Here is a 12,084-nt window from a genome sequence, read left to right as displayed (position 1 = left end):
GGCATTAACTGAATCAGCATCACAACATCACCCGGCAGTGTATTCCCCAACCTCACTGTCCTGACTTTGAAGAACCCCCTACGTTGCTTCAAATGAAAGTTCTTTTCTTCTAGTCTGAAGGGGAGGCCTCTGGTACGGTGATCCACTTTATGGGTAAAAAGGTCCCCTGCTATTTGTCTATAATGTCCTCTAATGTACTTGTAAATTGTAATCATGTCTCCTCACAAGCTCCTTTTTTCCATGGAAAAAACAACCCCAACCTTGACAGTCCCCCCTCATAATTTAACTCTTCCCTCCCTCTAACCAGTTTAGTTGCACTTAGTCTCTGCACTCTCTCCAGCTCATTTATATCCCTCTTAAGGACTGGAGTCCAAAACTGCCCCCATACTCCAGATGAGGCCTCACCAGGGACCTATAAAGAGGCATAATTATGTTTTCATCCCTTGAGTTAATGCCCTTTTTTATACAAGACAGAACTTTATTTGCTTTAGTAGCCACAGAATGACACTGCCCAGAATTAGACAACCTGTTATCCACAAAGACCCCTAGATCCTTCTCATTTAAGGAAACTCCCAACACACTGCCATTTAGTGTATAACTTGCATTTATATTATTTTTGCCAAAGTGCATAACCTGCATTTATCAACATTGAACCTCATTTTCCAGTTTGCTGCCCAGTTTCCCAACTTAGACAAATCACTCTGCAAAGTGGCAGCATCCTGCATGGAACCTATAGTTCTGCACAATTTAGTATCATCTGCAAAAATAGAAACAGTACTTTCAATGGCCACCTCCAGGTCATTAATAAACAAATTGAAAAGCAAGGGACCTAGTACAGAGCCCTGCGGTACTCCACTAACAACACTGGTCCAATTAGAAAATGTTCCATTTACCACCACTCTTTGTAGTCTATCTTTTAGCCAGTTCTCTATCCAGGTACAAATACTTATGTTCCAGATCAACATTACTTTGGGTGGGTTTATAATTCACTTTACCAAGGATTTAATTTGAGGGGTTCCTGACACTTTGTTCTGGAAGAGGTTGGACTTTTTTTTTTTCCTGCAGAAATTCCAGCTGGACAGGGTTTGTCTGCAGGAAGTGAAACGGTCGAGCTATGAACACACGAGGAAGTGCGCTGACCAGCTCCTCCTCCTTGGGCAAGTGAGTGTACCCCTGAGTCTATCACTTCTACAACACAAAAGTATCATCCACAGCTGCGATATTCCATACGTATAATGACTGAATGCTCCTCTCACAGTGAGGCCAGTGCAACTTTAAAAGCTCTTGTGCAACTGTCGCTCTTTGATTGCAGACAGACAGAGCGGTGCAGCTGCTGCTGGAGACCAGTGCGGATAATCCCCAATATTACTGTGACTCCTTGAAGGCCTGCCTGGTTACCACTGTCACCTCCTCTGGGCCCTCTCAGAGCACCATCAAATTAGTGGCCACCAACATGATAGCCAATGGGAAACTAGCAGGTAAGGTGGAGCCCTGTGTATTAACAGTGATAGCTTATCTGACAAACAGAGCATAGCTTTTCAATAATATCAGTCTTATTGTAGGGAATATGTAACAGGGTCCCTAATGAGGAGCAGGAATGGACACTCTTTGATCTTCTATTGAACTACCTCTCCCAACAAACCTTAAAGGGTTTATTGCGAAAATGAAATAAGAAGTTTTCTAAATATAATCAATTAAAAATTCTGTACCGTTTCTGAGCCAAGTTTATCTTTACTATCCCTCTCTCAGCACCTGCTTCTCTTTGTTCTCTCTTCATGCAGCAGTTGGGTGTCGGATAATCATTGACAGATTGATCCAATATATCGGATGGGGGGGGCTCATTTTGCCTTGAAGATGTATTAGAGCTCACTCTATTAAAATCGCCAAACATCATATCTCTTCACATGCAGAGTTTGTGCAAAAGGCAGTTAGTTTGTTAGATGTTGTTTGTACTGGAATCAGTTGGGTGAGCTCTAATACATCTGCTATGAAAGGAGCCCCGCTATAAAATATATTGGATCATTCATCTGTCACCCAACTCCTGCATGAAGACAGAATGAAGAGAAACAGATGCTGAGAAAGGAATAGTGAGCATAAACTTGATTATTTCATAAACAATGCAGAATTTTTAATTGATTGTATTTAGAAAGTTTATTATCTCAGTATGATAAAGCTTACCGTAAAATTTTCATTTTCATGATAGTTCCCCTTTCGGGTGATCCTGGGAGTTGCTAGTCTACAACAACTAGAGCCATTCCTCAGGTGGAGAGTACCAGACATAAAAAACTATACCCTACACCTTGTCCAACAGGAGATAAGCAGTTGAGGTCTGTTAGGGAATGGACAGCCTTGATTGTAAAATAAAATTGAGATTTAAGGACAACTGTCAAATGTCCTTGCATAAGGCACACCTCTCGCTGGCACAAAGGAGCCTGATACTCCATTCCTGCCTTGGCCAAGTAAGGGTCACACCTTTTGCTGTCAGGCAAAACTCTGCACTTTATACCAGAGGCACAATAGGCTGCACCTGGCAGTGGCAATGTGGCACCCAGGGGTGAGGTGCATTATTGGTAGTTAGTACTTGAGCTCTTTAATGGCTTCTCTCGTTACCTGCACTGTATAGTGTTTGTACTTATTTTCAGTGGGTATATTGTTCAGGGGGGAAATGTTATTGTTGTGCAACCGCTGTGCCATTTATCTGCCATTTATTTGCCCACACAGAGGGAGTTCAGCTCCTCTGCCTGATAGACAAAGCTGCAGACGCCTGCCGGTACCTACAGACCTACAACGAATGGACCCGAGCAGCTTGGCTGGCAAAGGTTTGTCCACTAAAGGGAAGGGTGCAATCTTTATATATGGAACAGGCCAAGGGAGAGCTCATTTATAGTGTCTTTGCGGGGTTCTCTCTGAACAAACAGTGTTTCAATTTGGCCTTACAGTAGCTCAGTGATCCCCAACCAGTAGCTCGTGAGTAACATGTTGCTCTCCAACTCCTTGGATGTTGCTATCAGGGTCCTCAAAGTAGGTGCTTATTTTTGAATTCCAGACTTGGAAGCAAGTTTTAATTGCATAAAAACTAAGTATAGTGCCAAGTAGAGCCTCTTCTATGTTGTCGGTCCACATAGGGGTTACCAAATAGTCAATCACAGCCCTTATTTGGCACCCTAAGGGACTTTTTCAGGCTTCTGTTGCTCCCCAACTCTTTTTACATTTGAATGTGGCTCACGGGTAAAAAAAGGTTGGGGATCCCTGAGCTATCTGATTGCTAAGGTCCACATTACTATAGCAACCAGGCAGTGGTGTGAATAAGAGACTGGAAGATGAATAGGAGAGAGGCTATTGTTTTTGTAACAATAACAATAAAATGTTTTTGGCGGCCAGGGTCAGTGACCCGAGCAGCTTGACTGGCAAAGGTTTGTCCACTAAAGGGAAGGGTGATATCTTTATATGTGGATAGGGTTTCTGAAAGGTTTTACCGGCTGGTGTGGGGGGGAACAAAAGGGGCAGTCCACGACGCAAAGAGGCGGAGCCACATACTGTGATGCAAAAGGGAGTGGAGCCACATTGCAAGATTACCAGTAAGTTCTGAGTGGATTGGGGGCAGGCCAAGGGCTTTTTTTAAGGGTATTACAAATTTACCGGCAACTACATTGTAATTGAATACCGGCCCGGACTTGGCAGGTGTTTTACCGGCTAGGCCGATAAAATAACGGCCGAGTGGCAACCCTGCATGTGGAATAGGCCATGGGAGAGCTCAGTTCTAGTACCTTTGGTGCTGGGGGTTCTCTCTGAACAAATAATGCTCCAATTTGGCCTCTTCTGGTTGCTGTGCAGTATATATTTGCAGATTCACTTACACATTCCTGTATTTATTGTCAGCTGTTTTTAGAGATGACTCTCAAATTCCCTAATGTGCAGAAGGACTGACACAACTGGAAGGCAGTCTGGGATAATATTATGGAATAGGAATGTTATATACAGGCAATTTTCAATAATAAAGATTAAGAGCCTGAGTTACTATCAGCAAACCATACTCCAAGCGCAAGATTTATTGCAATTTTCTTTTTGCATTATTTTTTATCTACAATATTCTGGTTCCGCCCCATGTTTTAGTATGATCACACACATTAAGCCTTTATGCAAACCTCTCACCCTTTGAGACTGTACAAACCCCAGCGCCAGTGATATTAAAAGGCTGCATTCTGTTGCTTAAGGTACGTTTAAACCCAGAGGAGTGCGCTGAAGTCCTGAAACGCTGGGTCGACCATCTCTGCTCGGCTCATATCAACCAAAAGTACAAGGCCATCCTTGTGCTCCTTTCTCTCGGCAGCTTCAGGAAAGTGATTGAGATGCTGCACACGTGAGTATTTCTGATTCCCAAACAACACTGACACCTTGTGGACTTCTTTTACATTACAAACACGGCTGTTATTTATACTGGGCTATTGTTCTTATCCCATAATAGCGCCAACATATTACACAGTGCTTGATGGAGTATGTCTAATTACTGTCCCAGTGGATCTTACAATCTAATCTTGCTATCACACATAATCAAATTACGTGTGTATAACACTTTAAAGAGCACTGCCTCCCCTTTAATTTCATCTTATGTGCCTAGTGCTGCAGGGACCAAACCTTTCTTTCAGAGCTAAACACATAAACACCCCAAGTCAGACCTCCTGCCTTTGTTGATGTGGCCTTGTCATTAATCCTATAACTTTACTGAGCTGGATTACTAAATAGAAAGTACCCCGCTCGACCTCTTGGGCTATTGATTCAAAAATCTTACTACTCTTATAGGTTTCAAATAACATATATTTAGGGAGTCATTAATCTCAAAGTATTAGTATTTAGGTCCCATCCTTATAATACAAAGTGCCAGTGCTTGTAATCGGATTATCCCATGACTACAGTGCAGTGCCAGGAATATCAGTCAATTCCTTAGAGTAATCAATAATTAATGGACTAATTAAACAGTACTAACTCAATTCAGTAGGAACACCAATTAATGATCAAACGTAAATTCACTAAATGGGTGATACTCAAACTTCTATAAGTGCTATACACAGAATGTTGATTGAATAGAGCTCCAAGTTCATTCCAAAGAATTACTTAATTAAGTGAAGTGAGACACCGTTTCCTTAGAATTCATTAGGTAACCAATTAATGAAAGCAGGAAAACTAAAGTGCAGTGCAAGGATATTAATAAATAAAAATGATTCCCAAATTGATTCAAGTAATAAATATGGGTAAGAAATTGATAATAAGGATTAAACTGATTAAATTAATAAATAGTAAAACCACTTGCTCAAGTTAAAAAGGAGAGAGGAGGAGAATTGATAAAAAGAATGGTGGAGTTGTCCCAAAAGCTACTGCCCAGGGTTGGACTGGGCCCGCTCCCCAGAAAAGAAGTGTAATTCTGCAGCGCATTGGGTCCTTTGTGCACGCATGCACATTGCATCCTTTGTTCTCACATGCAGGTCGCGTCTTTTGTGTGCGCATGCATTTCTTTTGCTCGTTCGTGGTTTGCAAACTGGAGGTCAGGAAGGGGCCCCGGGGACTGGTGGGAGAGGGGCCCTGTGACAGCAGCCCCGGTGGGCCCTAGGCCCCCCCGTCCAACCCTGCTACTGCCTAAAGAATTTCTATCTCTGGGACACCACAGAGCTGGAGAAGGCAGGTTAACCGTGACTGTGGTCTCATAATTTACCTTGCCCTAAGCTTTGAAGAGCTAACTAAGCCTGAAAACCACAAATCAACGGCCCCTTGGAAGCAGTAATAGAAATAGCGCCAGAAGGAGAAGTAGAAAAGGATTGAGCAAGCGGCACAAGAACGCCACCCTTACAAATCCAATACTGGACAATAATTTGTCTTTAAAAAGGACCAAATCAATATAATAAGAATTAAAAAACAAAGTGAAGCACCCAAACGCCAACGCGTTTCGCTATAATAACCTTTTCACGGCGATTTACTGAGCTGGATTACTGACACTACCAGGTTAGCAAGAGCCAAGAAAAGATCCAGTGCTAAGTAGGGATGCACCGAATCCACTATTTTGGATTCGGCCGAACCCCCGAATCCTTTGTGAAAGATTCGACCCAATCCTTATTTGCATATGTAAATTAGGGGTGGAAAGGGAAAACATGTTTTATTTCTTTGTTTAGTGACAGTCATACGATTTCCCTCCCCACCCATAATTTGCATATGCAAATTAGGATTTGGATTCTGTTTGGCAGGGCAACAGGATTCATCCAAATCCTGCTAAAAAAGGCCGAATCCTGGATTCGGTGCATCCCTAGTGCTAAGTGGAGTCTGTCTGATTCCTCCATAAATGGGCACATAACAATATACACCATGCTGGGGGAAAAATGGTTGCAATATGGCATTGTTATGGCACTGTGCTCATTTCTTTCCCCCAGATCTCTACATTTTTAACCTAAAATAAGCACAATTAGCAATTACATTCACTAAGCTGGCCACAGACGCAAAGATCCGATCGTACGAATCATCGCATGATCGGACTTTCCCATCTCCCGACCCTCCACTAACCATTCCGATCAAATAAAGTACAGATCAGCCGATGTTCTGCCCCTGACAGCAATCGTACGAAAGTTATGTCCAACCAAAACTAGTGGGGTTTGAAATATTTTATTTGGCTTTCACAATAAACCATAAAAATCCGACCAAAACTAGTGACAGTCTCCCTCTGAAAATCGTATGATCAGCAATACACGCAGAGATATTATCAGCAGCCGACAGAAATCTAACCTGTCCGATCGACCAAATGACCGATCACCGCCAGATGAAAAATGTCGGGACTCTCCACACACGGTCCGAAAATTGTACGAATCCTTGATTCGTACGATCAGATCTTTGCGTCTATGGCCAGCTTAAGGGCTGCCTACCCCCTCCTCTCACCCCCAGTGAATGGGGCTATGTCCTATGCTAATCTTGCCAATCAATCCCTTCCCTCTGTTTTTCAGCATGAGATGTTTTGATAGAGCAGCCCTGTTCCTGGATGCCTGCCTGCAGTGTGGCGCACTGGAAGACAATGAAGAAACAAATATCCTTTGTGAATGTTGGGTTTATCCGGGCGAATGGAAGCAAACGGGGTCAGCCGTGTGCTATGTACCTACGGATCGTAGAAAGTATGGTAGTTCTTCTTTAAATTTAGCTTTTGTTCGATGTAGATAGATATTCTGAGACAATTTTATATTATAAAAATGACACTATATTTTGCCAGTGCTTTAGGTTTCCTGTAAGAATCAGCAGCCATGTTTAAAGGGGTTGTTCACCTTTGAGTTAACGTTTAGTATGATGTAGAGAGCGATATTCTGAGACAATTTGCAGTTGGTTTCCATTTTTTTATTATTTGTGGTTTTTGAGTGATTTGACTGTTTATTCAGCAGCTCTCCAGCTTGCAGTTTCAGCTATCTGGTTGCTCGGGTCCAAATTACCCTAGCAACCATGCATTGATTTGAATAAGACACTGGAATATGAATAGGAGAGGGCCTGAGTAATAAAATGTAGCAATAACAGTAAATGTGTAGCTTTACAGAGCACTTGTTTTTAAGATCGGGTCAGTGACCTCCATTTGAAAGCTGGAAGGAGTCAGAAGAGGAAGGCAAATTATTACAAAACTATAAAAAAAAATAAAATAACGGAAGACCCATTGAAATTTGCTTATAATTCGATAACATACTAAAAGTTAAATCAAAGGAGAATTCAACCCTAATGTTAAAGAAACCCTACCCTACATAGACCCCCTCACTCCTCCCCCAGCTTAAGTGTCATCCCGGGCAAATGCCCCTAACGTTTTACTTACCCCTCTGTGCAGATTTAGGCATCGGAGTTCGCAGGCACTATCTTCTCTTCAGAATGAGACCGGCGTGACTGCGAATGCGCAATTTTCTGTTTCGCGACAACTGCGCATTCGCAGAAACTCACGAAAATAGCCGAATCGCCGGTCTCATTGCGAAGATTACCAAATCGGCTGAAGATGGCGCCCATGAACTCAGAAGCCTGAATCTGCACCGAGGGGTAAGTAAAACGTTAGGGGCATTTACCCAGGGTAACAGGCTGGGGGGAGGGGGTCTATGTAAGGTAGGGTTTTTTTAACTTTAGGGTTTAGTTCTCCTTTAAAGGACAAGGAAACCCTGTTTTTAATGATTTGACCATTCGAATTGCCACTGCCCTCCCTCCTAGATTGCTAATTTATTTTTTAAAATATCTTTTTTAAAGTGCATAATCCTTTCGTGAAGTGTATCTCTCTGTTTGAATACTGCACCGCCATTTTGGAACGGATCCAGTCACTAACCCTGTCCTTCCTGTAATTGTGTGTGAAGATTGCCTTTCAGTGGCATATCTTCTGCAGCTCTGTTCCTACTCTTCCTCTGGAAGCTGCGCTGAGATCCTTTCAAGGCCCCGGCAAACGTTGGTGAAGAACAATCAAAGGTGCTCTGTATTCTGAAGGGTAAGGAAGCAGAGTGGGAGCTGTTTCTGCTCAAGATTAGTCAATGTTGAAATTAAACCATAAATAACAGCCCCTACCCTTCAGAATGCAGAGCAACTCTGGCAAGGAGACCAGCCATCAAAGCTTGTGCGTATCGTATAGAGGGAGAGGAAGATATAAGCTACAGCTAACAAAATAAATCAGATTTCGTTGCATTAAGCTGGCCATAGATGCAAAGATCATTCAGATCCTCAAACAATCAGACTTTCCCATCTCCCGACCAGCAATCGTACGATATCTATGTCCGACCAAAGCTGGTGACAGTCTCCCACTGAAAATTGTACGATCGGCAATACACGCAGAGATATTATCGGCAGCCGAAAGAAATCTTTTAACCTGTCCGATCGACAAAACGACCGATCTCCATGGGAAGAAAAATGTCGGGACTCACCACACACGGTCCGAAAATCGTACGAATCGATGATTCGTACGATTGGATCTTGGCTTCTATGGCCAGCTGTACATACCCAGTTTATTATAGGAACCAGCTGCAATGAAGTCACTTTGGCAAAGACTGAAAGGTAATACAGACACTGATTGGGACAGTCACCTATAGTGTCTAAAGTCACGCTCAACCAGGCCCCGACTGGCAATCTGTGGGTTCTGGCAAATGCCAGAGGGGCTGCTATAAAGTGCCATAGAAAGTCAGTATTTAGTGGGCTGGTGGGGTCTGTTTGGGCCTCTGTGTAGGCTGTTTGGGCCTCTTTGTACCTGAAATTCCAGGGCCTATTTTGACTCTTAGTCCAGCCCTACGCTCAACCAACAACTCCCATTAGCGGTTTAGAGAAATCTCATTCAAGAACTATGATATGCGCATGTGCCGACGGCAATTCCTATCTAATGCGCATGCGTTTCAGTCTGGGTCAGGAGAGGATCGCGGTGACTTCTGGGGAGGTCGCATTCTGTACTTCAAGCGTTTTGGAAAGCATCAGCTATGGATCTTTATAACAGAGTCACACTTAAGAGAAATCTCTACAGTGATGACCTGTAAAGAGGTAAACCTTTCCCTGAACTCCATATTATATTTAGCCTTTCCTTGTCCTTTAAAGGTGAACCACCCCTTTAAGGCAGAGTTAGGCGCTGTTAATAAATAGGTACCTTAATATATGAAATGTACACCATTGTTATGTTTAACTTTAAGCCCAGCAAAGAAACAGAGCAGGTCTGATCTATTCACTGAAGAAAGTGTCTGTCAATCTGTGAGCATAGACGGGAACATTTTATAGTTCAGCTGACGCTTTCAAGAAGGTTCCATGTTTGATTTGAGTGCTCAGGTAAAGATCTTTAGTCAGTGGAGCTTGTAATGAGTTTTATCCTCAGTAGGTCACACTTGTACCTTGTGCCGTTATTTGCGTCTGTCACTGAGCAGCTGATGAGCTGAGATATTGGATATGTTGAACTACACCCTATGGGTCAGTGTGTTTGCTTGATGTCTTTGCTTTCCATTGGGTTTCACCTTAACCTCCCCTCACGTAAGATGATTGCGGCGGTGTTTGCCGATTACGCTCACAGCCTGCGTTCCCTGGGATTCACGCCGGGGGCTCTGCTGTTTGCCCTGAAGGCAGGCGAGGCCGGGGCAGAGTTGCTGGCAGATCTGCAGAGCATCAAGAGCACTGAAGAGAAATGAGCAGAGACGCCATAAGAAATAAAAGACATGTCTGCTGGGGTGTGGGAAACATTTGGCTGTGCCCTGGTCAGTAACCCCTCCTTTACAACTTGCACATTCCCAGTAATCGCACGTGGAGGTGGAGAAGGTCTATTTAAGTAGAAGTGGATCCATGTAATTGCTTAGTCCAGACATCCCAACTCCTCCTACTTCCATTGCAGTGTAAATATGTTGGGCCTTTAGCACTGGCCCTTATCTGGAATTCTGCCTAGTGCCCCAGCGCTGTATTGCTGAGGGTGGGGATATGCATCAGTCGATAAAGAATGAGTAAACCTTAAAAATAAGTGAATAAAATTGTCGAGAGTATGGTTGCACTGAATCTACTGTTTTGAATTCGGCCGAACCTTCACGAAAGATTTGGCTGAATACCGACCTGAATCCTAATTTGCATATGTAAATTAGGGGTGGGAATGGGAAAACATTTTTTACTTCCTAGTTTTGTGACAAAAAGTAACACGATTTCTCTCCCCTCCCCTAATTTGCATATGCAAATTTGGATTCAGTTCGGTCCGGGCACAGGGATTCGGCCAAATCCTGCTGAAAAAGGCCGAATCCTGCATCCCTAGTCGAGAGTGCTATTCGAAGCGATTTTGTAATGTACATTCATTATTCATTTTTTTTTAATTCCAAGATATTAAAGGATACATGTACTGTTAATAGGCATGAATTTTGTTGCAACAGCACCACCTGCTGGTCATTTTCCCACCAGTCTGACCACCAAGTAGTCAAGGAAGTTGTCAGGAGAAAGAAAGAGGCTGCTCTGATGTTCTTCTGCTTAGGAAAGATTTGAGAAAGGTTTCTAATTTGATCCCTAAGCAGAAGAACATCAGAGCAGCCTCTTTCTTTCTCCTGACAACTTCCTTGACTACTTGGTGGTCAGACTGATCAGAAAATGACCAGCAGGCGGCGCTGTTGTAACAAAATTAATTCATATTAACAATACATGTATCCTTTAATGTCTTGGAATTAAAAAAAATAATAATAATAATGAATCTCCATTGCAAAAATGCTTAGAATAACTCCCTCATTCATTTTGCATTCACTTATTTTGAAGTTTAGGGGATTAAAGCACATTAGTGTGTCCTGGTGCAACTGACTCCCTGTGCCCTGGGTATCGTTTAGTTGGAGCAATATCTTCCAGAACTTGCAACATCACCAGATGAGAAAGTCAGTTGCAGCTGCATCTCCTCTTCACTTCTTGCAGTTCTGATGGAGCAATAGAAAGGTCTCCATGCCACGCAAGACCCCGAGTATGTTATCCATCCGTTCAGTTAGTGTAGGGCCACTTTAAGGCCCATTCGTTATGTGGAATCATCTCCAAACTTCCCGGCAGATATTTTTGAGTAGCCTCGAACTGGAGCCTGTTCCCAGCTGGATGCCAGAACCATGAAAGTGATAATAGATGTGGCCATTTTCCAAGCCTTGTTTCGTTTTTTTTAGAGAACCTCTGTGTATACGACTGCTGCCTTGTTTGTATGTAGAACGTAGACTTGGCGTCCAGACGATGTATATACCAGGAAGTGCTCATTAATCTTCATACAGTGCAGCGTGCAGACTTCCCTCCTGTTTTGCTGCTAATGGTACAACCCTGCACCCCTTAACCAACTGTGCTCCCCTTCCTACATCTCTACCCCCTCTTGCCTTTGTTCCTTACTGCTTATCTGCATGAAAGGGGGATTGTGGGATTGCTCGCTGATCACTGCAGAAATCACATTCAGTTGTTCACAATCTCATCTGTCAGCGCCTCTCATTGCCTCTCATATGTTTGTATTTATGGGAGCAATTTAAACCACACGGCGGCGTCATTATTTGCTTTCTCCCGAACATGTCACCTCACTTTCATTCTCTCTATTTATTTCTAAATAAACACATTCCAAGTACAATTCAGGTCTTTCGCTTTGAATGCAGG

The 12,084-nt window shown here is 43.0% G+C and overlaps 1 protein-coding gene across 1 annotated transcript in view; it reads left to right on the top strand.

The window, feature by feature from the left end:
- Positions 1–10,481, top strand: part of wdr11.L (WD repeat domain 11 L homeolog) — a 52,819-nt gene extending 42,338 nt beyond the window's left edge. Inside the window, exons 24-29 of the mRNA XM_018225134.2 lie at positions 1,066–1,161; positions 1,313–1,478; positions 2,722–2,819; positions 4,215–4,360; positions 6,981–7,060; positions 9,982–10,481. Of these exons, the coding sequence (XP_018080623.1) occupies positions 1,066–1,161; positions 1,313–1,478; positions 2,722–2,819; positions 4,215–4,360; positions 6,981–7,060; positions 9,982–10,136 (741 nt within the window). The 3' untranslated portion in view covers positions 10,137–10,481. The remainder of the gene's footprint in view (positions 1–1,065; positions 1,162–1,312; positions 1,479–2,721; positions 2,820–4,214; positions 4,361–6,980; positions 7,061–9,981) is intronic.
- Positions 10,482–12,084: the final 1,603 nt, after the last annotated feature.

The sequence above is a fragment of the Xenopus laevis genome, chromosome 7L (assembly GCF_017654675.1).
Source record: "Xenopus laevis strain J_2021 chromosome 7L, Xenopus_laevis_v10.1, whole genome shotgun sequence".
Lineage (NCBI taxonomy): Eukaryota > Metazoa > Chordata > Amphibia > Anura > Pipidae > Xenopus > Xenopus laevis.
Note: the sequence above shows the minus strand (reverse complement) of the source record. Positions and strands in the feature narration are given on the sequence as shown.